Below are 23,547 nucleotides of genomic sequence, written 5' to 3'. Positions count from 1 at the left end.
AGTCTAAGTGGGGAATGGACCCTATCCAAAGCCCATGGAAACCTGGGAAGTGGATTGATCATTTTGAGAAAGCACCTGGTCCAACACAAACCCAAGCTCGTGGTTATAACCCCAGGGGAACAAAGAAGCTTGTCCTCTTGCTTGTGACCCACACTCACACGTTGCATGCACCTGCTCCCTTGTGGCCTCCAGGAGGGAGCCTGAATACTGCAGCACAGCAGTGGACTACAGCTGGAAGCCCACACTAGGCTAGCTGGAAGCTGGACTGCACTGTACTTCAATATGGAGCAGAAATTCTGCACAGTGGCCTTTGTCCTGGTCCTACTGAAGACAAGACTGGACTTTTTCCATGGCGAGACGGATGGAGATGGGGCATTGGAAAGTCAGGAGGGAAACCCCTTTAATGTTGATGAATACACATCGTCAATAAACCATACAACAGAGCTACATCCTCCTGTGTGGGTCTCAGGAAATTCTTTTCCTTTAGACACTGCAAGAGTCTCACTTCCACGAAGAACACAAAGATAAGATAAAGCTGGGTGTCCCTTCCGAGGTGAGCTCTAAGTGGCGGACAATGGCTTCACCTAGTCCTCAGAGACCTGGTCAGTCCTGTTGCACATTATACAAAATGCAGGTTCCTTAGATCTACCTGGAACTCCTGAGTTCAGATCTCTAGAGCTAGGGGTGGGGATCTCCATGCTTCATCCCCTCCCTGCCCCGGATCATCATGCTCCAAACCACTGGACCCGAGCAACTAGCACCAGGGAAAGATGCTCTCACACACACTCTCCTGGGATCGCAAACTCTCAGGTGCCCTCTGAAGGCAGGCATTGCTGGCACTGCCCCTCACAGTATCCTGGGACAGCCATTCTTGTCCCTTGTTCACAGAGAAAGTAGCTCATCATCCCTCACACCAAAGAAGTTAAGGTCCTCCCAGCCATGTCACTCACCAGTACTCTCCTGGGACAAAGGCGACCACTGTGAGATTTAAAAAGCAATTTTAAACGGGGTACCCCAAAGCCCTATTTTATGACAGTGGAGTGAGGTGGCTCCATAGCCCGCACAGTTGGCTGAAACTATGACTCAAGAACGATTGGTCTCTGTCTAAGCTGAGCTCCGGCTCTGGCCACCTCCCGAAGCATTTACATCGGGGGAAAGAGGAGTATCAGTGATTCTCAATGGGGGTGACTTTGCCCTCCCAGGGCGCATTTGGTGATGTCAGCAGACATGTTTGGTTCTCACAGCTGTGAGGTGGGCAGAGGTTGGGGATGCTGCTAAACACCTAAAAATGCACGGGACAGCCTCCTACCACAAAGAAGTACTTCAGCTCAGAATGTCTATCGCAACACCACTGAGAAACGCTGGGCTAGATATGAGATGCCATCAAAGACATGAACCCTGATCCAGGAATGTGATTGGGCACCTCAAGGCAGAGCACTAATTCAGGCTTTGAGTTTTGGAGGGAGGTTTTCTTAGCCTCACTTTGTTATTTATCTAGAAGGAAGGGACCAGCAGGCAAAGGCTTATAGGTTGAGCACACATCCAGCCCCCTGTGTGAGCGGGGCTTAAAGACCCACTTTCCTCTCAGAGCCAATAAATACTAGGACCCGACTTAAGCCCTCGATCCTTCAGATATTGGTCATTGCTTTAACAGTAGCTCATAGACGAAAAAACGTCCAGTTTGCGTGCTGCCTCATCAGACTTATTCCACACAGATTCCCCAGGTGGTCTCCCCTCTTCACTGAGAGTTCAAAAACAGACTATTTCGTTGACAAAATTGAGTCTCCCATGAGTTAACAGAGTGGAACCAGCTCCTGGCGCAGACTGTAGCGCCAACGCTGTGCGGAAGCCAGGCCGGGGTGCCAGATATTTTCTTTACAGTTGATTCGACGCAGTTCAGTGGCTGATGGTGTGTGGAGGCGGAACTCCTCCCGACGGTGCGGTCTCCTCCTGTTTGCACGGCTAGCACACAATGTCTTTCCTGCTATAAAGTGAATCTGGGCATTTTATAGCTGAAAAGGGAGCCATTCCACTTAAATCAATCAAGGGGCTGAAGGCAAAAGAGTATTGTGTAGCTTTTAAGGACATTTGACCTTGATTGACAAGGTCCCGAGAAGCTTCAGCAGCAGACATTTCTTGACGTCTCTCAGGGAAGGTCTGCTGTCTTGGCTGTGTGCTACGCACTTGGACCCTGTGGCCTTTTCACCCGTCGGTTTATGGGATGCCTCCGGTCTGCCTCTTGGCACGGTACACACGTACTAGCCATACCCCATAACATTTCTCCTTGGTTAAGTTAGAAGAGAGTAGTGGTTTTACTGAGGGAAACATACCTTTCAGCCACTTTTGACATTTTTAAACAATGTCTGTCAATCTGCGCATTCAAAAACGTTATCTGGGGAAAGACATAACAGGTGTTAAGAGCAAACTAGAATTTCTTTTCCTCCTTTCATCCCGGGAACCCAAATCCTGTGTTTCTACCAAGATTCTAGCACCTCCTCTGGACAAACTTCAACCTTCCACTTTTGCCCTTCAGCAACCCTTTTGCCCTGCTGAAGATTCCTACTGCTGTCGGGGTTCACAGTTCAGCCTCTGCTGTACATTCTCCAGTACTGTGCTATATAGCTGAGGCCCTGAGGCCCAAAGGGATGGCCAACTTGAAGGGAGTACTCATTCTGCAAAGCTTAGTGACAGCATGGATAGGTGACACACACTGTAACACCTGGTTTGACTAATCTCCAGTGATCTTCCTCGGCACGCCTTTCACACCTACGTCACACCCATGTGCTCAGTGCACTTGACTAGAATCATCAAATAGCCGTTTTACATACATCTGTCTCCTCGTTCCCACCCAATTATACACTTGCCAAGGGCAGGCACTTAGCTCCTTGGGGTCCCCCTGTCCCCACAGAAGCCAATAGAGCATAAGGTAAGGAGTAGACTTGAAGTTACTTCATTATCAGTGAACCCCAGAAAGGAGTAATGTAATTGGCTATTGTCTTCCAACTTGGGTTGACCAGTTAACTCTTCATCATGAACATAACATTCAACCAAATGATACTGAAATGGCTTTGGGAGTGGAGCTTACTTTATTCGTAAACAGTCCTTTTATATCACAGCAATAAGTCAGTGGTCCGGGACTAGCCTACTCTGGAAGCACATTACAATTTTATTAAGGACCCTGTAACACAAGTCCCTCCCTGCTCCAGCTTCTGGGGAGACGCGACTGTAGCAGCCATCCCGCGGCATTGGGATAACTCATTTACATCCTTCTCTCATAACTGCTGCGGGACCTTGGTAGAGAATGTTCACTCTCAGGCTTCCATGGGGTGTCCACACACAGCACTCAAAGGTTTAAGTCACCCACAGCTGGGTTTCACTGTGGTTTCTAGGAACTCCAAGCTCACTAACGTTTCAGAGATGAACACTAAAAGGGTTTCACACTTGCCACATCTTCCCCTGGGAGGGTGGGAGTCAACTGATTTACCTGTTTCCGGATGTCCTCTTTTGTAGTTTTCCTGATTGGCTGACTGGGTATGTGCACGGGGCTCTGTGACTGGGACTCTTCTGTCACCCCATACACTGACTGGGGAAGAAGCAAGAAAACGGAGTCACGCACCCTTGAGCTGAAGGAGGTTTTGGGCGTGAGCTAGCTCAACCACTCATCCAGTGCTTCCAGTCCCACACTGACGTCCCAACAATAAATGATCAGCCTCCACCTGAATTTCTCCAGTGATGGGAACTCTGTCTCTGAGGCAGCCCTGCCCTATCTGTGGGTTACCACTGCTAGGAGATCTGTCCTTTTGTTGGGGCCTCCTTGTATATGAGTGTTTCTCCAAACATGGTCCAGAGACCATCTGCAAAGAAACACCTGGGGGCACCTGGTAAGGATGCACTTGCCAAGTCCCACATGGACCTACTGAGTCAGAATCTTTGTGGGTGGGGCTTAAGAATCTGTACATTTCTCAACTGCCCCAGGTGATTCTGAGACATGAGCCAGTCCGAGGACAATTGCTGAAGATTATGCACAAAGGTCCCTAGATTCTCCACTGGCCTGCACGTGACGTGCCTGTCTGGACAAACTTGAGATGGCAGGCTTTCGGATTTTGTGCTTTTAAGGTAAACAGTTTTCTAGCCTCAGTTTCTTCACATGCCTGCCCACAGCGATGGCTACTTTTTAAGCTGTTGTTGGTGTCAGAAGCAGATTAAAGACGATCTTTGCTTTGGGAAAGGAAGAAAACCCCGGAGGGTATACAATGCACAGCTGAAATCAAGGGCCATTCACATCGAAAAATTTTAATTCAGCTCAATGAGCGAACCTTTTTAACCTTTTGTGGGTTCTTCAAGCGTCGGCATTTTCTGATATCCATTTCTGTGGTGTTCACACAGCCTGGCTGAGAAAAAAAAATCATCACGTAAATTACTGAGCCAAAATCACCCTTCCAGCCTAGCCCAAGTGACACCATCGGAGCCAATCTTTATCTTTCCCATTATGCATACTGCACGATTATCTCCATTTTGCCATTTACAATTTTTTTACAAAGATGTGAATGTGTCCCTCTGTAGAGTTCTCATAGGAAATATAAAAGCTTACTTATCTCAGGATGCTATGTAAAGCATAGTGCACAGTTTATAGGAGCACACTTACTATTCGAAGTGACAAGGTCGCTTTGGTCACAGCCTTTGTTATTTCACAGATCTAACCAACTAAAAACGCTCCAGTATCAGGATGGGGAGTTATTTCTTTAGTCTTGCTCTCACCCAATTTTTAGGACGGCCGAAATAGTATATTCATTTTAGTTCCATTTCACGAGGGAAATGTAAGATTTGTGTTAGTAATACGAGATTAGAAATACAGTCAGATATCATTACTCGTGGATTTCATGTTTGTGAATTTGCCTACCTGCTAAAACTTATTCATAACCCCTACATCAATACTCGGGGTGCATTCACGGTCATTTATGGGCATTGACAGAGCCGCAAATATTTGAGCTGTCCATTGTGCGTGTTCCCAGCTGAGGCTGAATACGGTGACACTCTGCCTGCCTCCTTGTTTCAACTCTTGACACTGTAAATAAGTGTCCTTTCCAAGGTCTGTTTAGTGCCACTCTGCACATTTCTGTTTTTTTTTTTTTTTTTTTTTTGCTGGTGACTTGGTTGTTTAAAATAGCCACCAAGCACAGTGCTGAAGGGCTGCGTAAGGCTCCTATGTGCCTCGTGGATAAAATACGTGTGTTAGATATGCTTCACTCTGGCCTGAGATCTAGCGCTGTTGGCTGTGAGTTCAATGTTCATGAGTCCACGGTATATAGTAAGGCGTCTTTAGATGGAAACTCCCATTAGATAAGGTTATGCCTTGATCAGCCGATGCAATGGTTCAAATCAGCGGTTCTGCGTCGGTTCAGCATTCGCTGATTCAGGGCCTGCAGCCATGTGATGGAACGTAACTGTGAATAATAAGAACTGGCTGCATTTGAAATGGAATATTCTAAGATTTAGAGTTGAACAACAGTGAATATGGGGATTGCTTATTTTGGGACTGTAAACTTCGGGGGCCCAAAGGTCCCAGGTGGAATTCCCAATTTCAATTCTGTATTTTCACTGACGGATAATTTATGAAAGGTAGAACTGGCATGCATTCCAGAAAATCTGCTGAGATTACATGAAACAATGGCAAAACCATTTCACAAACCTTAGTGATTTTCTTAAGAATGAGACATCTGGTGGCTAAAGATAGTCATTTCTTTCAGAAGGAGGAAGTGGGGAAATAAGAAAACCTAGAGAACCGAGCGGAGCTCTCTCACCACCGGCCTGTGGACATCCCAAAAGGCCCGTTCTTGACTATCCAGAATTTTCCTTTCTGTCTTGTCCTTTTTCCGATCAATCCTGGAAGAGAAAGGGAAGGAAATGAAATCTTTTGTATTCTGAGCCCCCTGCTGCCAGGAGCTGAGTGCACACAGGACAATGGGCACCTCTGTGGTCCCTGCTGTGCGCAGAGCGGAAAAGTATGGGGGGGGAGACAAGTCCCCCAAGGGAACCTCAGGAAGTCCGCACGGGGTGAGAGAACTTGTTGTAGGGTAGATGGCTAATTCCCATACACGTGAAATGGACATGGTGGGCCCAAGGAGAGGACAGGGCTGCTCCTGTCCACTCGAATTGTTATTTAGATTATTAAGAACTGAATCATCCATTGACAATCAAAAGTAGATACTGTGCACTCAAATTACAGGAAGGACTAACCATAGGCTCACGTGTTTCATCCTCAATTTGAAAGTCAGCTTTAGATTCCGAGTCGGTAGAAAATGTCTTCAGAATGCTGCAATTATGTGTTTTAAGTCACTTAAACCGTCTGGCTTTCTAATAGCAGAGTAATAGCCCTAGCGTGTGACAAGATTCAGAAGGCCAGTACCACTGGCCTCAGCTGGGGGAGGCACAGGTTGCAAGAGGGAAAGCGCAGGTGACAAAGACAGATTCTATGTGCTGATCAGGAGTGTAGATAAGAGGCTTTAAAACACAAAAGCCTGTATTTGTATCATCTCTCTAAGTAAAAAGTAACTCAGATTAATTGCGTGTAACCTCTGGTTCTTGGCTCTCTTGGGAGCAATTTAGTTTACTGGACTGAAATAAACCCATAATCACCCTGTGATTTTTGTGATAATTACCATGCACTTAAATGGCCCACAATTATAATGTGATCACAGAGTTAATAAAAAAGTTAATCAAGAAATACCATATATGCACAAAGTGACAATCTCCCCTCCTTTTACAACATGCCATGTTGTGTGATTCTAAAAGCACAAATTAGCTCTTCTCTGCTTCCCAGTGGCTTCTGAGTACACGGGCTCAATTCTGCCTCTTTTTTACCCACTCACCCACCCTCCTGCTTTCTCCTTCCTCAGGGTCCTGCTGCAGCTCAGCGCCCAGTGCCGGGGGCCCATCTCCATTAGAGGCTGCTGGGAGCACTGGGGTGGGAAGCAGGTGCCTGGAGTCCCACTGTGGGAGAAAGGCAGAGATTACGAAGGGAGGGTGAGGGTCATGGCACTGTGCCAGCCACTGGACCCAATGACCTCAGGTCATTTTCAGCCATACTCATGATCAGTGCTCACCCACACAGCTGGAGACCTGGCCCTGGGTGATGGGCTGCAACACTGCCCAGAGAATCAAAGGGGGTCCCCTGAAGACCCCAAGGGGGGCTCTGTTCAGGTACAAGTGGTACCCAGAGAAAAAGTACTTACCCTTGTCCAGCTCAGCATCCCTATCCCTCCCCTCCTCTGACCCATTTCTTTTGTTAGCCCTCCTGACGAAACCACAGACCCCTGGCAGAAAGGCTAAGAGGGAGCCTGGGTGGAGCAAGTCCATGTCCCAGGAACCAAAAGAATCTGGTTGACAACCATGTGTGTGGGCTGGGGATGCTCACTTCCCACGTCTCCTGTTTCCTCAGAGAGGAGGGACTTTCCACTATACTCTCTGGGAGGAAAAATATGGGAAAAACACTCCAACTTATCTCCTTCTTTCATTTCGTGCACTCCAGGGCACGACGAGCAACTTAACTACTGGAGGACTGGAGAGAAGAACCTGAGCAAGCTCAGGTCGGTTCTTTCTGAACGCCCGTTCTCCGCGTGCAGTAAGCTTACTCGCGTCAGCCTCTGCCCTGGTGGGGGCGCCTGCAGACACCCAGCTCTGCCCATGGTGGGTAATTTTAATTCCAGGGTAGAGGTCTATAGCCACGCATCCAAAGTCATGTGCTATGTATCTAGCTTTTATCAGTAATAATCTGATATTTTGGACTCCAGATGTCTGACTTCTGTGCCTTAGTTTTGATTGGTTCTGAACCCCTGGGGGTGGGGTGCGTGAAACTGGGTGAGGGGTTACTTGTTGGCCTCCTTAAAACTAACTATGTTTTCCTGTGAAGACAACATTTCCAGATCTACCGGTGCTGATGTTTTTCAGTCTCTGAGCACAGGAGAAGAATTGAACATCTCTTTGGGGAATAAATACATCGTCTTATAACCAGAGTTCTGCATTTGGGAGGAATGCCCTTGTCTGCTGGAACACACATTTTTGAAGTTATTTTAGAGTGCCATTGGTTACAAAGATGACCTTGATTTCTACTCAGATGCTCTCGTGAGAGATGACAAGGACTAACCACAACTGGCCAGCCGTGGAAGGAGAACTCGGGCAACCCCACACTCATACCACCTCCAAATTCCAGAGACTTTTTCTCTTTGCAAGGGTCTCTATTCAGGTTCACCTACTTCACTTGGGCTTCCGCTTGCATAAAGATGAACTCCCACTTCCTTGCAAAGGCCCTCTGGAGTCTTGCTAAGTTTTCCTAGTGAGAAATGAAAATGAACGAGAAGGCATTAGTCATCATAAGTTTACACATCGACACCTATGCTTGTTACAGGGCAGCCATCTATTTTGGTTTCTCTCAACAAAATTGCAAGGGCCCCTGCTTTAAATCCACTGGACATGAACCCAATTTGACTTTGCACCAGACCCTGCTGTCTGGAGCAGGACTATCAATATTCATTTACATACCCATTAAGTCTGAAGTTTCTGTGGTTCATCTGATGCCTCTCCTGTAAAACACAATTGTGTTTTACAGGAACATAACTCAAGCAGCCCTTGTCAAGGCTACTGAAGAGCAGGTAAATGGTTTGTGGCTATGCATGCAGGGAAAGAAACAAGGCAGTCTTTGCAACCTACTGGACATGTCTGAAAGCAAAACTAAGAATGCATTTCTCAAGACTCATCTCCCAGCAGGGGTCTTGGAAAGGGGCAGGAAAGAATCCAGAGGACTTGGCACTCATGTTTTTGAAGGCCCAGGTTCAGTAGTGGGGAAAAAAGGAGGGTCTATGTTTGTGATGTTCATGAAAGGAAAATCCCAGAACAGAGAGAAAGAAAAGGCACCCAGTGCCGCCTTGAGAGGAAGAGGGAAGAAGCCTTTTCTCTAAGTCTGTGGACTTACCTCGTGGCACCACAGGACAGTGGGGAGGGGTGTTTGACAGGTCCCCTAATGATCTGCCTAATGCTGATGGAATGCCAGGCTGGAGCCCACATTATGCTATGTATTTTCATAGAGCTCATGCCAGCACAAATTGATTACTCCCATTAGTGGATTATTAATACAAAAGGAGCCTCAGTTGAAGATCAACACATGGAAATTCAGTTATTTAGGTTTGGTGTACAAGTACCTAAAAAAAAACCAACTGTCCTTTTGATTCTTCCATTGTTTACCGGAAGCAAAGCTGGTAATGCCTAAATGTCAGGCACTTGGGGAGTGGTTATAAAATTACTGCACAGTCATACCATGGAATACTAGGCAGCCATTAAAATGACAATGTAGGTCATTATTACTTCCATGAAAAGATTCTCAACATACTTACAGTACAAGACTGGGGAAAGAAGTGGCTTGAACAATAATGTTTATGGTATCGTGCACGTCTTTTTGTAAAGAAAAAAACGTATGCACAGGAAGAAGCTTTGGGGAGATGGCTTGCAGCTGATTTGCTCTCCTTTCTTCGCCGTTTGAATGTGTGTTTTTACCAAGAGCATATGTAATAATAAAATTACTGCATTTCGGAAACAAAATACTTTTTTTTTTGTTTCTAACCACTTTTACACAGAACCTCAACCTGAACAAACATGTCAATTCCACATTCTTCACAAATACCAAAGCAGAACATTATGTGGCAAGAGAAGAAAAGACTGAATATTACCTCCTCTGGACAGTTTGTGAAAATTTAGCCCATTGCCCCCATTCTCAGTGACCCATATAAAGTTTGGCTTGGGGGAAATATTCTGTCAGCAAAAATTAAAAATATTTAAAAAATTATCTGTGAAAATCAAGTTCTCTTGAGACGGTCTTTGTTAATGGGCATGGATATGAGTGTGATGATGGGCCTCCAGTCTGCATGGAGTCACATCTTTTTGAAGGAGGTGGAGGAGGGGGCAGCTGGGAAAATATATACTTCACAGGCTATTCATCTATCTTATCTTCTGGATTGAATTTGGTCTTCAGATCGTGATCTACTGCCAAGTGAGGGTGACTTTGGTATAAAGATGCCATGAAAAATCATCATATACTAAAATTAAAAAATTATCATATAGTATATTAAAAATGACTGTATCATACATTAAATTTCCTTTTTCCCTTTTGGTGTACAGTTTTATGAATTTGAACACATGCATGGATTCATGTAACCACCACCACAATCAGAATACATAGTAGTTCCTTCACTTCCCCAAGCTCCTTTGTGCTATCTCTTTATAGCCACATCCTACCTCCACTCATAGCTCATGGCAACCACTGATCTGTTTTCCCTCATGAGAGTTGTGTATTTAAAATAATGTCACACTAAATGGGATAGCACGGTTAGTAATATTTTGAGACAGGCTTCCTTCGCGCAACAAGTCTTTGATACTCATCCAAGTGGTTGCATATATTTACTTGGTTGTTCCTTTTCACTGCAGAGTAGTATTCCACTGTAAGGCTGTATCAGGGGTTAGTTAACTGTTCACCTGTTAAAGTTCATTTGGGTTGTTTGTAGCTTTTGATCATCACAAATAAAACTACTATGAACATTAGTGCACAGGTTTTGGTGTGAACCTAAGTTCTGACTTAATAGGATTGCTTGATTATATGGTAACCATATGTTTAACTTTACAGGGAACTGCCAAACCATTTTTCCAGAGTGGCTGTACCATTTTGCATTTCCACCAGCAGTATAGGGAGAGTTCCAGTTGTTCCACATTGTCACCAGCACTTGGCATTATCAGTACTTTTTATTTTAGCCATCCTAATATGTGCGGTAGGATCTAGCATGGATTTAATCTGTAATTCCTTAGTGAATGATGTTGAACATTTTCCATGAGCTTATTAGTCATCTTTCTGTCATCTTTGGTGAAGTGGCTGTTCAAGTTCTTTGCCCATTGATAAGTTTAGTTGTTCTCTGTTTGCTGAGTTTTGAGAGTCCTTTACATAAAGATGCAATTTTATTGTGATGGTAAGAGGAGCTGAGAACAAAGGAGGGGAAATAGAAGACATTTCCTTTCCACTGTCTGTAAAGGACTGGGGTGTGGAAAAGGGGAAAATACGAGCTAAAACCAGTTGCAGGTATGTTTGTATTCTCCTCCTACACCCACTCTGGAAAATAATCATACTTACCGCTTCATAGTCAGCTAATTCCAGCCTTGCTTTATTCTGCATTGTCCTCTTACAGAGATAGATGGCTGAGGGAAAAACAGAAATTACAACACATGCAAAACCAGTGTGGTGGAATCACAAATCCATCCACTCATCCATCCATCCATCCATCCATCCACTCATCCATCCATCCATCCATCCATCCACTCATCCATCCATCCATCCATCCATCCACTCATCCATCCATCCATCCATCCATCCATCCATCCATCCACCCATCCATCCATCCACCCATCCCACTCATCCATCCATCCATCCACTCATCCATCCATCCATCCATCCATCCATCCATCCATCCATCCACTCATCCATCCATCCATCCATCCATCCATCCATCCATCCATCCATCCATCCATCTATACATCCTTCCATCTTTCCATCTACTCATCCATCCACTCATCCATCCAGCCATCCATCCAGCCAGCCAGCCAGCCAGCCAGCCAGCCAGCCAGCCAGCCAGCCCAGCTGGCTAAGTCCCCAGCACTGTGCTGTGAAGAACATGTTTCTATATACAATCCATAACACCCCATCTCTAGGAGTTTTCCTGCAGGTCAGGACCAGGCAAGGACCCTATTTTCTAATTCAGACAACCCCCCTCTGTCCTCCTCACTCTCCTTCACTCCAAACATGCTCCATCAGGATGTTCTTTCTCAAATATAACTACATTACTCTCTTGCCTAAAAGGCCTTCATGGACTCCTTAGTGACCTCAGAAGAAAGGCTGGGCTCCTGTGAGTAGCAGATTTGGTTCTTTAAGATCCAGTGTGCTTGTCTCTTCCTTTCTCACTCAGGGGTGTGAGACTACCAAACATCTTTCAGTTCCAGTCCCCTGTAAATGTGTCTGCTCCATAAAAGCCCTTTCCTTCTCCTTTCTCCTTTCCCTCTGTCTATCTGGTCACCTCCTATCAATCTTTGAAGGCCCCGCTTGGTGTTCTGGATAGCTCGGTGTCACATCCATCCATCCTCAACCATGGAACCTGGTCCCAGTGCACTGTCATAGTGGGCTTACCAGACGGTGCCCTGCTCTACGTTGAAGGCTCTTCATGGGCAGAGGCTGTGTCCTACCTAGCCTGGGGCCTGGTCTGCCAGTGGAGTCAACGAACAGAGTGCCCTCTGGTCTCTCTTCCCAAGTGGAGGAAGGATTCTTGGCCCTCAGTTGCTGGTTGACATTCTTCCTCAAACATGACCTTTATCACTTCCTGCCTCTGCTCCTTTGGTATCTCCCTTTGTCTCCAGTGCCACATAGACCAATCCAAAGAAGGCAAGGGATAAGTGGTATGAGTGAACAACAGAATAATCAGAGGGGAAGGCCGGAGGGGACCTATTTGTTGTTTGACAACTTAAGTACACCAGGACACCCAGTCAACTCCTGGCTGAATTAAACAACCTCCTCCATGTGGTCTGAAAAATTTGCTGACAGCAGCCTAGGATATGCCGGAACCTTGTGGTTAGCAGCCTACGCTGTCTGCCCACACTTCTGCTCACACCAGTCAAGCAGTAGGTGGATGAGAGTCAGTTGTGTTTGTTCTCAAATCTGCTTATGTTAGGCATGCCTGTTATTTCACTAATGCCAGTGTCCTAAATATTACATATGCTGATGCAATGAATGTGAAAAGAGAGAGTGGTTCCTGTGAAACTGAATGGTTCAGAACAAACTTGATAAAGAGGAGTTGGCTAAGACAACAGCTGATGAATTTGGGACAGGTGAGATAACTGAAAAAAAATGAGAAAAAATAAGGATTTTCAGAGAGGTAAACATACAGGTTGTTTCAAAAGTGTTTTTAAATCCTGTATGTGCTTTAAAGATGCCCAAATTGGATGGTTTATTTTGAGTGTGGTTTGCTTAAGAAAAAACCCAAATTATTGGGACCTATAATCAAAGTGACTCTTTGGTCCTACCTTGAAAGGCTGCCAAATGAATATTTCTTTGTATATCTTACATTAATATAAAGTCATTAAGCTAGATCTATATAATTTTTCATGATTCTCTATTTACCAACTTTTTCAATGAACCAAGCAGCTACAGCTCTCCATTGTGTCTGATGAAGGCACCTCTCTTGGACCACCAGTTAGGTGGCCTGTGGAACTGGGGGCAACCCAGAGCAGGAAGCTTGGCATGTCACCGGCCCCAGCAGGCCTGGTCTGGATGACCCAGGAGCAGTGCAGGTCAGTGGAGGTAGTGGCTGCTTTAATGATGCTGCCTCAGACACATTTTGGATTGGTCAAATGTGAGACTCAAGAAAGTCTAAGTCAGATTGGGGCTTTATTTAGGCAGAATCATCCTGAGAAATTTGCAACCCTTCTGGGTCAAAATGGGCCAGCTGGGTTATGAAGTGTCAAGTACTATGCAAGGAATGGAAAGCTGGTACCATTCCTGATGACCATGATTACACGGTTGCATGCTTTCGGCCCACTTCCCCTGTGGTTGATGTCACACATTAGGGAATCTGTTCACCAAAAGTAGGGGGGTGGGATGGAGTTGTTGAATGAACCTCTTCTTGGCACAGGCCCTGGGCTTGTCTACACTACCATGGTGCCTTCAACAGTGCTTGCTCTAGCATCCAAGCAATCAAATGACCGTTGGCAACAACAGCCAGTCCTGTAACAGGGCATCTGGGGGACTGGCTTTAAGCTCAGACGTTGGTCTTTCTTGGATATTTAATTTCTCATTAAAAAATCTTTGTCTTCTTGCCCTCACACTGGGTACTGCTGCCCGACTGGCATCTCACTTGGATGACCCGCTGTCATCAGAAGCTCACGGTGTATCACCATGACAAAAATAGAACACGTTACTGAGGGTGAACTGGTGGTTGCCAGAGGGAAGGGCACTTGGGGATTGGGTGAAAGAGGTGAAGGGATTAAGAAGTGCAAATTGCTGGTTATAAAACAGTCACAGGGATTTAAAGTACAGCATATGGAATACAGTCAATAATATTGTGACAACTGCGTATGGTGCCAGTTGGGTACTAAAAATATAAGGGGAGGGGGACACTTGGTAAAGTATATGACTGTCTAACCACTACGCTGTAGACCTGAAACCAATACAAAATCATACTGAAAGTAAACTGTAATTAAAAATTAAAAATAAAAATGTAAATCATCAAGAAATAGAACGCAAACAATTTATAGACAGAGTGGATTCATGTGCTACATGTGTAATTAAACATTTAAAAGAATGACCTCATCCTCTTTCCATTGTGCTTTAAAAAACCGACTCCTTTTCCAGACTGCCTTTACCAGTGACGGCATCATTATTTACCTCAATCTCCTGAACTAGGGAACATAGGAAGTATGTATTTCTCTATTTTCCCCATACCCTGTGATTACCTTCTAGAACAATGGAAATTTAGCATTGCAAGTAACCTTGGCAACCATCCAGTGCAGACCCCTCATCGACAGCTGGGAAAACTGAGGGCCAAGAGAGGTGAATTGATTTACTCACGGGCTAGTTAGTGGAGGAGGTGGAAATAGAATTAAGGTCTAGTTCAGAGCTTTTTCTACTATGACATTCATTGTCTCATTTACTTATTCATTTACTCATTAAAATTTTTACTGAATGTCTCTTATGTGCCAAGCCCTGTTTTAGGTGCTGGGGAAGTCACTGTAAAAGCAGCTACCACGCATATGAAGCTCCCTGAATGCCAGGCACCTCCCGACATTCAGGGGTCCACTTACTTCATCCTCATAATAATCCTGTGGAATGGGTTCTCTTATTATCCTCATTTCACAGATGAAGAAACGTTTTCAGGTCATCTTCCACCACTGGGGATCCACAAGGGCTCCCTGAAACTGCTGGATCCACTCTAAATGTCTCTCCTTGTCCATGAAGGCTTTTTAAAGAAACCTGTCCCTCCCAAACAATTCAACCTTCTCGATCTTTCTTCATCAACTTAAAACCTTTGAATCACAGATCAGACTCCTCACTACACCCTTCTCACCCCCACATGCCACCTCCCTGGAATGCTTGGAGGGCATGACTGTGACTCATTTAAATCTGTGACAGAGCACTAGACACAGAGTAGGTGATCAGGAAATGTTTGTTGAATGAATGAAAGTTTCTGGTTCTTTGCCACTCCAAACCATACCTATTCTGAATTCTTAGCCTCAGTTTTCAGATCCTTCCTGGCAAAAGGGCCATCACAGAACCAGTAAGATTGAATGTCAGCCTAGGAGTAACAATACCAACCATCACTGTGGTTTTATAGGCTCCCTACTATGTGCCACACACCAGACCTTACCTGCATTTCATTTAATCCTAACAAAACAACACTAGCAGACAACTACTATTATCATTCTGCTTTTAATATGAGGTCACTAAGGCACAGAGAGGTTAAGTAACCTGCTAAGATCACACAGCTAGTGGAGCTAGTCAATTTAGGGCCCACTGTGCTGGATTCTTGGTACTTATTTTCTGACTAAACTGCTTTGGAAGTGCTGTGAGTGATTTTGAATCCTGCACCTTAACTTCATCTGATTTGCCAGAATCAAGACATAGGAATTAAAAAATATTTTGCTTTAATGAGAGCCTGACATAAGCTGTTATTTCTCTTCCTATGTATGCTGCACAACTAAAATTATAAAATGGAGAAAACCTGTAGAGAAAGGGAAATAATGCCTGTTGTATGCAGTGTCAGATGGCCTATGCTTCATACTCAGGTAAATATTTTAATCTTACTTGGGCCCAGTTATCTGGTCTACCATCATCCCACCTTCCCTGTTGCCTGGGAAAATGTTGGCTTCCACATTCACAAGGGCACATGGCTGCTGCATGAAACTGAGCTACAATTATTCAAATTCCAAGTTGGGCTTTTGTTAGCAAAATTTCAGCCTCAGAAACACTTTGTTTTATGGGCAGCCAAATGTAGCTCCCACTCTGAGCCAGGAGCCTTGTTGGATCCACTTCCCACATTATGTAGAACACAGCACAGGTCCAGAGGCTCCCACAATGGTGCCTGCAGGCAGCTGATGAGACTGCAGAGGGGCCTGTCCTCTGGGTGAGGGCCCTTTTCCAGACTTGGAAACAGAACATCCGTGTCCTGATTAGGCAATGACTTATCCACATTCCATCCTGAGGATTGCTTCCAACTGCTAGTTACCCTGCCCTCATGTGGGTAATCAGGAGGGTGTAGTTTGTCGCATGGGTCTCCCAGACTGCCCCCACCCCACACCACCCACTGCAGCTAACTCTGCCTTCTTGTGCAAATGATCCTGCAAAGAGCCTGGGAGAGGTTGAAGGTCTCTCATCAGGGGTCCCAGGGCCAAGGAAAGCCACTGTGGACTGCCCAGTAGCTAAGTCAGCAATGAGGATGCTGCACAAAGGGATGGGTGCTGCTGTGATGACATCATACATGGGACCAGGATAGGAACATGGGCCTTGGAGCCACTCAATCTGAGGTCAAATTCTGCTGCTTCTGCTGACTGTCTGCTAAGAACCTTTAATAAGGAACCAGAACCATCAGCAAATACTCAGCACCTGCTATGCCTCTGGCATGCACTGGGGGATAAGAGAGTGAACTAGGTGGAACAGTCCCACCACCATGGAGCTTCCAGACAGGTAGAACACAGTGTGATAAGGGTGAGGAGGTGGCCTTTCTGGGCCTCAGGTTCTTTATCTGAAGTAGACGGTCAGTATCACTCCTTTAGAGCATTGGCACATAGAAATAAAGTCTCCACAGAGAGTATACAGCAAAAGTCTAATGATCCCTCCCTTTACAAAGGTAACTCCCTGCTTACCCAGCTCCCAACTTCACCCACTGTTTGTCGTTCTAGGCGAGGGTAACTGCTGTACAGCTCCTCTCTGGTCTGTCCTCCATTTTCCCATAAATTCCAATGCTCAAAAACACCAATGAGTTATCAACAAGCCTTAGCAAGTCTGTGAGAATATAAAGGGTCAGGGGGAGGTGGCCTCTTGATCTAGTCCTCCCAGGAGGGAACAGTCAACAGCCACTGTTCTGCAGTGTAGCTGGGGATCCCAGTGTTCCATGGTCCCACAGAATGAACATACTGGCCACCCTCGATAGACTTCTTCCTTCCCCCATTTCCTTCTGATGGCTGCATCTTTCAGGGCCCTCTGCCTTTTTCTCATCATGTGGAACAGGATGTTTATTACATGTCAAGTGTATGACAAAAGGCTAAGCAGGGTAGAGGGCCTCCTCCTCAGTGCACTCCGGTCACAAGACACCAGGCATTTGTCTTCTGCACTCCCTGGAGTGACACTGAGTGTGGGCTGTGGCTTCACTGCTCACCATAGTCAGTGTTTTCAGGCTCCCAGCAGTTCGAAGGCCAGAAGTATGGAGCCTGCAAAAGAGCAGAGGTGTCAGGACTCAGAAGCATGTCCAGCACTTGTTCGCCTCTGCCTAGGGGTCAGGGTCAGCCCTCCCCTGCACCCAGGACAGGCTCTGTCTCCATCTTCTTCATGCTGACACCATAGCCCAACCCTCTCCTGTTCTTAATGCAGTGGAGGCCAGTCAACATTTTAATCTAGGTGTTGAGAAAAGAAACCAGGTAAACAAAATAAATGAGAGAGTGAGAAACTTAGTTTATAGGGCAAACATTTCTTATCCTGAGACAAAAGAAGTCTAACTACAGAAGTCAGACTGGCATGGTTTACTGGGTACAACCCCAAGTTCCTGAATTTTGTCCCTGCAAGGTCATATAATGAAGCCCTAACCCCCAGTGTGGCTGTCTGTGGAGTAAGGGGGTAATTAAGGTTAAATGAGGCCATTACGGTGGGACCCTGATCCCATGGCGTTAGTGTCCTTATAAGAGGAAACAGCATCTCTCTCTCAAACACAAGAAGCAGCTGTCTGAAAGCCAGGATGAGCGTGCTCACCATAAACCAGACACTACTGGTACCTTGACCTTGGACTTCCAGCCTCCAGAACTGTGAGAAATGCATGCCTGCTGGGTAAGCCTCCCAGCCTGTGGTATTTTGTTAAGGTGACCTGGGCAGACTAAGACACCCTTCGGCCCTGTCTGGAGAGCTCTGCTTCAAACCCTTTGTCTTTGACTTTGACACAACCCCTTATCCTCTGCCCCAGATCTAGGACAGGGTCTGGGAAAAACAGTGGAAAATGGGTGTGAGGGGTTAGTAGGTAGCAAATAGAAGTGTCACATCAGGAAGTCAGCACAGCACGGTAGAAAGATCGAGGAGTTTGCCGTCAGGCTGACTTAGGCTCAAATCAAGGCTGTCTCTCAGATTCACTAAGTGCCCCACTAATTCTCTGAACACCTCAGTTTTCCCATTTGTGATATTTGTCCCCCAGATGCTTGTTTTTCAGAATAAGTGAGGGAATATGGACAAATTGTCCAATAAATAGTAGGTTCTCCATGAAGGCTTTTTTTGTATTGTTTGGGTGAAGCAGTAAATGGCCCAGACAAAAGTTTTCTTGATTTTCCCAGAGCTGGTGGGAGGTAGGGATTGCTCCCTTGAATGCCCCCAGTATTTGTATGTGGTTCTAAACTGTGATCAGGGGATGATGAGAAGAAAAGGTTCTTTGGGAGGAGGAACTGGCGGGCCTACCTGGAAACGATAAAAGGTGCCGTCGTCCTTCAAGGTGAGGACGTGGTCCGAGATGGGAAAGACGTAGCCCTGGGCAGCTATGAGGCTTCCCAAGTGTATTGCTTCCCCTGTGGGGAACAGGGGTAAGAGACAGAAGTGATGAGGGAGCTGTCAGAGGGCAGGGCTACTCGGCTGAAATGTCGGCTGTGAGAGCAGAAAGGCAACTGGAAGTCAGCTGTCATCACCCCTAGATAACTGCATGACTGATTGACTGACTGATGACAGCTTTACAACACGATAGCACTGGGCTGGGGGACGATGTTCTTGGTTGGGAAGCACTGCCATGTGTCTGAGACTTCTCTGGATCCCCACTGTGAGGCTACCATTGCTTTAACCTCCCTCACCACCAAGACTTCCAGAAGAAGGTGTTCATGGTTAAGATCGTGAGACTCAGTACTTAACTGAGCTATTTCACATAAAGTGCTGAGCAGTGTCTGGGGTAGGGTCAGTACTCATTAAGTGCTGGCAGCTCTGATTCATATTTTTGTTGTCATCCTTTCTTATTACCCTCAGAGATGAGCATGCAGCCTCCCTGCCCATAGAGACTTTGAACTCACGTTGCACTCCCTGATGTGATAGTCCCTTCTCTTCTGAACGTAAAGGAAACCCTCAGTTTTGTGGTGAGCTGTGTAGTGGGCAATGGCACAGGGAGGCCAATCTGATAAAAATATTTATATTTTTGTAATAATAAACATGTTTTGTTAATTTAGCACCAACCATAAATATATTCACATAAATCATTAGGAACTTATATGTATTCTGAGGAAAGCTAAGAAAAATAATAAATTTAAATGATTCTACCATGCATGATAATATAAAAGCATTCTTCACAAACATAAAAGTACTCTTCCTGGTAAAAACTAATGTTTGGAGGTGGAAATTATCGACACTAAGAACAGTCTTTAGGAATTATTAATTTCACAAGCTCTAATTTTTTTAAGTGACTTGTCTTGCTTTTACTTGTCATCTTTTCAAGAGGTTGCATGTAATCCAGGCGTTTTGTGTTTTAAGAAGCACCAGGCCTGCTTCAGAAGGAACACACACTTGTAACTGGTGGAATCAAGAGAATGGAGTTTTAGTTTACTTGTTTAGTGATGACACATTTGCTTTAAAAACCATGGGTCCAGCACGAAAGGGGTGTTTCATCACCTGCAGTCGCTCCTTTCCCAGGAAAGGAGGAATGAACTCCAGTAAGAAGGTGACTTTCCTGTCACCAGTCTAGGGGCTAGAACTCACTCCATTCTTCAGGAAAAGGGGCATTTGCTTAGAAATGTGGCAGACAGGAAGAAGAAAGAGAGAGGGGGGTGGAAGTGAGACAGGCCTGGCTTCCCAGGGCCTTTGTCTCATTTCCACCCTTCTGTTTCCGGCTGTTAAATTATTCTATTTTTTTATAAAAGATTTGATTTATTATTTTTAGAGATGGGAGGGGAGGGAGAAAGAGGGGGAGAGAAACAGCAACATGTGGTTGCCTATTGCACACCCCCTACTGGAGACCTGGCCCTCAACCCAGGCATGTACCCTGATTGGGATTTGAACCGGCAACCCTTTGGTTTGCAGGCCAGCACTCAATCCACTGAGCCACACTAGCCAGGGCTAGTTGTTCTTAACTTCTTCTGCTCAACTCCTTCTTAGAAGCCCCGATGGGTGCCGACACCTGGATGTCCTCTCAAGGGCATCAGAGCACAATAGACCTTCCAGCCATGACCCTTGTCATTCTGGACCTTTCACAGAAGCTTCTCACACCAGGGCCAGAGAGGATTCCTGAACCTGTTCTCCTACCACCAGCTGGTTCAGGATTCTCAGAATACTACTACTAACCATGAGTATTACTACCACTCCTATTGCTGCTGTCAGTACTACTAACAACAACAACAATAATAAAATATGTCAGTAATAGAATGATTGTTTTAGAAGGGCGAGAAAACAGTGCTCTTGGAGGAGAAGAGACCACTGTGAAGAAAGGCGGTCCTCAGTTTAGCAATTGTAATCAAAAGAAATGTTGACTTTAAATACGTAGAACTAAACTGTATTTTAATCTAGTGTTAGTAGAGACTTATTTAGTCTAGTTTTTATAAGCGGACAGCCAGAAGAAGTCCAGGCTGCATAAGAAAAACACGTACATGAGTTGATTCCGTTTCTTTCCTTAAAAGGATTAGCATGTAGAGTTTTCCCCTGGGGATAAAGAACTTGACTAGAATTAAGAGTTTTCACTAGTCATGAGAATGGTCATTAATCAAGGTGGTGAAAAAGGCTACTGTCACTTCCATTAATGACCTGCTTTTTCTGGCACTCAGATTTCTGGCAACTGCATTTAATCAAACTCTATGTAAATTGTATTGTTTTGTAGTCAATAGTATATTAGGAGCATCAGATTAAAACACAGGAATGCCCGAGCTGACATCCTGACCCCAGCAAAGGAGCACAGCTGAAGAGCAGGCACCTAGAAGGGGCACTTGAAAAAATCTTTAAAAATCATAGCACTTGGAGGCCATTTAATTTGGGGCCAATAGGTCTAATCCATAAGAACATCCAAATACAGATGTGTGGGTATTTATAAACATGAACAATAGGCATCAAGAATACTCAGTTAAGACAGGGAGTGAATAAATTCAGAAAAATATTAACTAACAACACACGGGTAATAAGCTATACTTATCTAGAATTTTCATTTTTTGGGAACTCCCTATTTTCTAATTATGCTATAAAATAAAATTTAATGCTTATTTACTAGTGGGAGGACAGCTTTGGAAACTGTTTGATTGGCCAGAGTTTTGTTGTTGTTTTTCTGGTAAGGTTTTCCTAATTGAAATGCACAATTAAAGTTGAAAAAAAAATCATTCCTTCACTACTTGCAGAAGCAGAAAACAGAAGGCATCTTGGCAAATAATTAAACATCTTAATTGTGGATCAGGCAATCCAATTTTAAGATCCGGCTCTCAAAAGCTATTCCATAACAGCGCTACAACTTATCTTTAATTGCTGTGGCTAATGAGAATTCATCTCATTTCGCATGTTATTGTATTGGGCTCTTTGGCATTCTCAATGGTTGCTCATTTTCTCAAAGGGTGGTTTAAATTTAAAGATAGATATTCAGCAGAGAAAAATAAATCAGTTTCACTTGTAAGAAGAGTAAGCCTACATTTTAGAATTTGCATCTATAAGCCCAGTCCTCAGGAAGGTAGGAAAATCGAGTCTGGAACTTGGTTATGGGATGCTTACTGATACCACAGGGGGCAAAGTCAGGATCAGAGGTCAAGTACCTGGGTCTTCGATGCAAAGGTTCTTCATAAGCCACTGCACAATGTCAGTACCTGCAACGATAAAGCGATTCGACTGAAGGCCTCATGGGTGCTCAGCTCCTGCGGCAGAAGCGACATGTTCACCTAAGAGACTCCTGATTCGAATGAGCACACACCTGGAGAGCTGCGTTTCTTATCCAGCAAACTCCACCCATCAGTTCGCTTCCACAGTCATAATCCCATCTTTTCCAAAAAACCTCCACTCTGATCACTAGATCTTGCGTCCATTTTTCCAGGGAGCACACGGAGGAGACTTCCTGTGAATAGAGACTTGGGGGACTTCCCCAAGGTAGGCTGGTGACGTTTGATCATGCCTGGCCCTCAGGCCATTTCCTGCAGGAAGAGGTACCTTCAGCTCCCTACCCTTTACTGAGAAGGGCTGACCAGGTTGCCTGAAGGTAATCTTTAATTTCTTCTGGCATGGGCCCACCCTGAAAGAAAGTACCCCCGTGTCCGTGGGAGCACTTCTGTGTATTCGCCTATTCCCTGGGCCACGCTCGATTACACTTCAGACTCTCCTGCAGTGGGCTGGGTTCTGACAGTGGCAGTGACACATGCCCCCGCTAGACCCGGGCCACACAAACTCCCACATGACCCTCCACAGCCTCAGACCCTTTTCCCCTATCTGTTGGCTGAATGGAGAGGTCATCAAGGGCCCTGGGAGGGCAGAGCCACAATGTGGAAGGAACCTGGGATTCTGAAGAATCATGAAAATTGATGCCCATTTTGGGTCTGACCTAATTGAAAGTTTGTTGTGTTAATCCCCCTAAATGTGGGGCTTACTTATTTTGGCACCTCATATTATCTTAACTAATGTAAAATCTTAATAGTCACAAGGGACTTTAAAAGCTGATCCACTCCCGCCTCAGCCAATACAGGAGTGCCATCCGCAACACCCTGGACAAGAGGTGCTGTAATCTGCATTTAGAAAACCCTTGGAGCTCACAAAACCCCTCCTAGCCAGCCTGTCCCGGTTAAATCATCTCTGACTTCTATGAGCAGAAACACAACTTCCTCTGCGATTTACTCTCTTTGGCCTCGGTTTTGCGTTCTGATACTAGAAACAAACCCAGACCTTCTCATTCTGTGAGACAGCTCTTCGAATGTTCTGGCAGTCCACCTAACACACTGTCGATGTCTCCTCGAGTTCCCCCTCCAGGTGAAGCGTGCCGGGGCCCCTCACTGCTTCCTTGCCCAGCAGGCCCTGGAGCCCCCCACCTCCCCATTTTGGTCCCAATTCCCTTTTGTTTCCCTCCCTTTGACAATGTGGCACCTAGAACCAGTGTTTTGTAGGGCAGCACAGTTTACGGCAGGGGGTGGTGGGTAGAGGAGTCCAATTTTCTGGTGAATTCTGAACTTCGGATCAGTCCACCTTTGTCACCCCCACACCTCACTTTAAATGAGTGCAGACCTTCAAAGGTGGCCTTGTCTTTCCAGGACAGGATGTGGGATGGAAAACAGCCCAAAAGGGCAACATTTCTA

At 45.4% G+C, this 23,547-nt stretch overlaps 1 protein-coding gene across 11 annotated transcripts in view; it reads right to left on the bottom strand.

Moving 5' to 3' along the window:
- The window catches only part of RGS6 (regulator of G protein signaling 6), a 499,587-nt gene that overhangs the window by 66,323 nt on the left and 409,717 nt on the right, over window positions 1-23,547 (bottom strand). For all 11 annotated transcript variants that reach the window (XM_036011726.1, XM_036011712.1, XM_036011731.1 and 8 more), the window contains 9 exons: window positions 22,027-22,077; window positions 18,728-18,834; window positions 17,451-17,502; window positions 11,168-11,232; window positions 8,253-8,329; window positions 5,802-5,883; window positions 4,317-4,391; window positions 3,485-3,583; window positions 2,331-2,392 (listed from right to left, as the gene is read on the bottom strand). In XM_036011726.1, the coding sequence (XP_035867619.1) occupies window positions 2,331-2,392; window positions 3,485-3,583; window positions 4,317-4,391; window positions 5,802-5,883; window positions 8,253-8,329; window positions 11,168-11,232; window positions 17,451-17,502; window positions 18,728-18,834; window positions 22,027-22,077 (670 nt within the window). The remainder of the gene's footprint in view (window positions 1-2,330; window positions 2,393-3,484; window positions 3,584-4,316; window positions 4,392-5,801; window positions 5,884-8,252; window positions 8,330-11,167; window positions 11,233-17,450; window positions 17,503-18,727; window positions 18,835-22,026; window positions 22,078-23,547) is intronic.

The sequence above is a fragment of the Phyllostomus discolor genome, chromosome 1 (assembly GCF_004126475.2).
Source record: "Phyllostomus discolor isolate MPI-MPIP mPhyDis1 chromosome 1, mPhyDis1.pri.v3, whole genome shotgun sequence".
NCBI classification, from domain to species: Eukaryota; Metazoa; Chordata; class Mammalia; order Chiroptera; family Phyllostomidae; genus Phyllostomus; species Phyllostomus discolor.
This window is presented reverse-complemented; position numbering and strand designations above follow the sequence as displayed.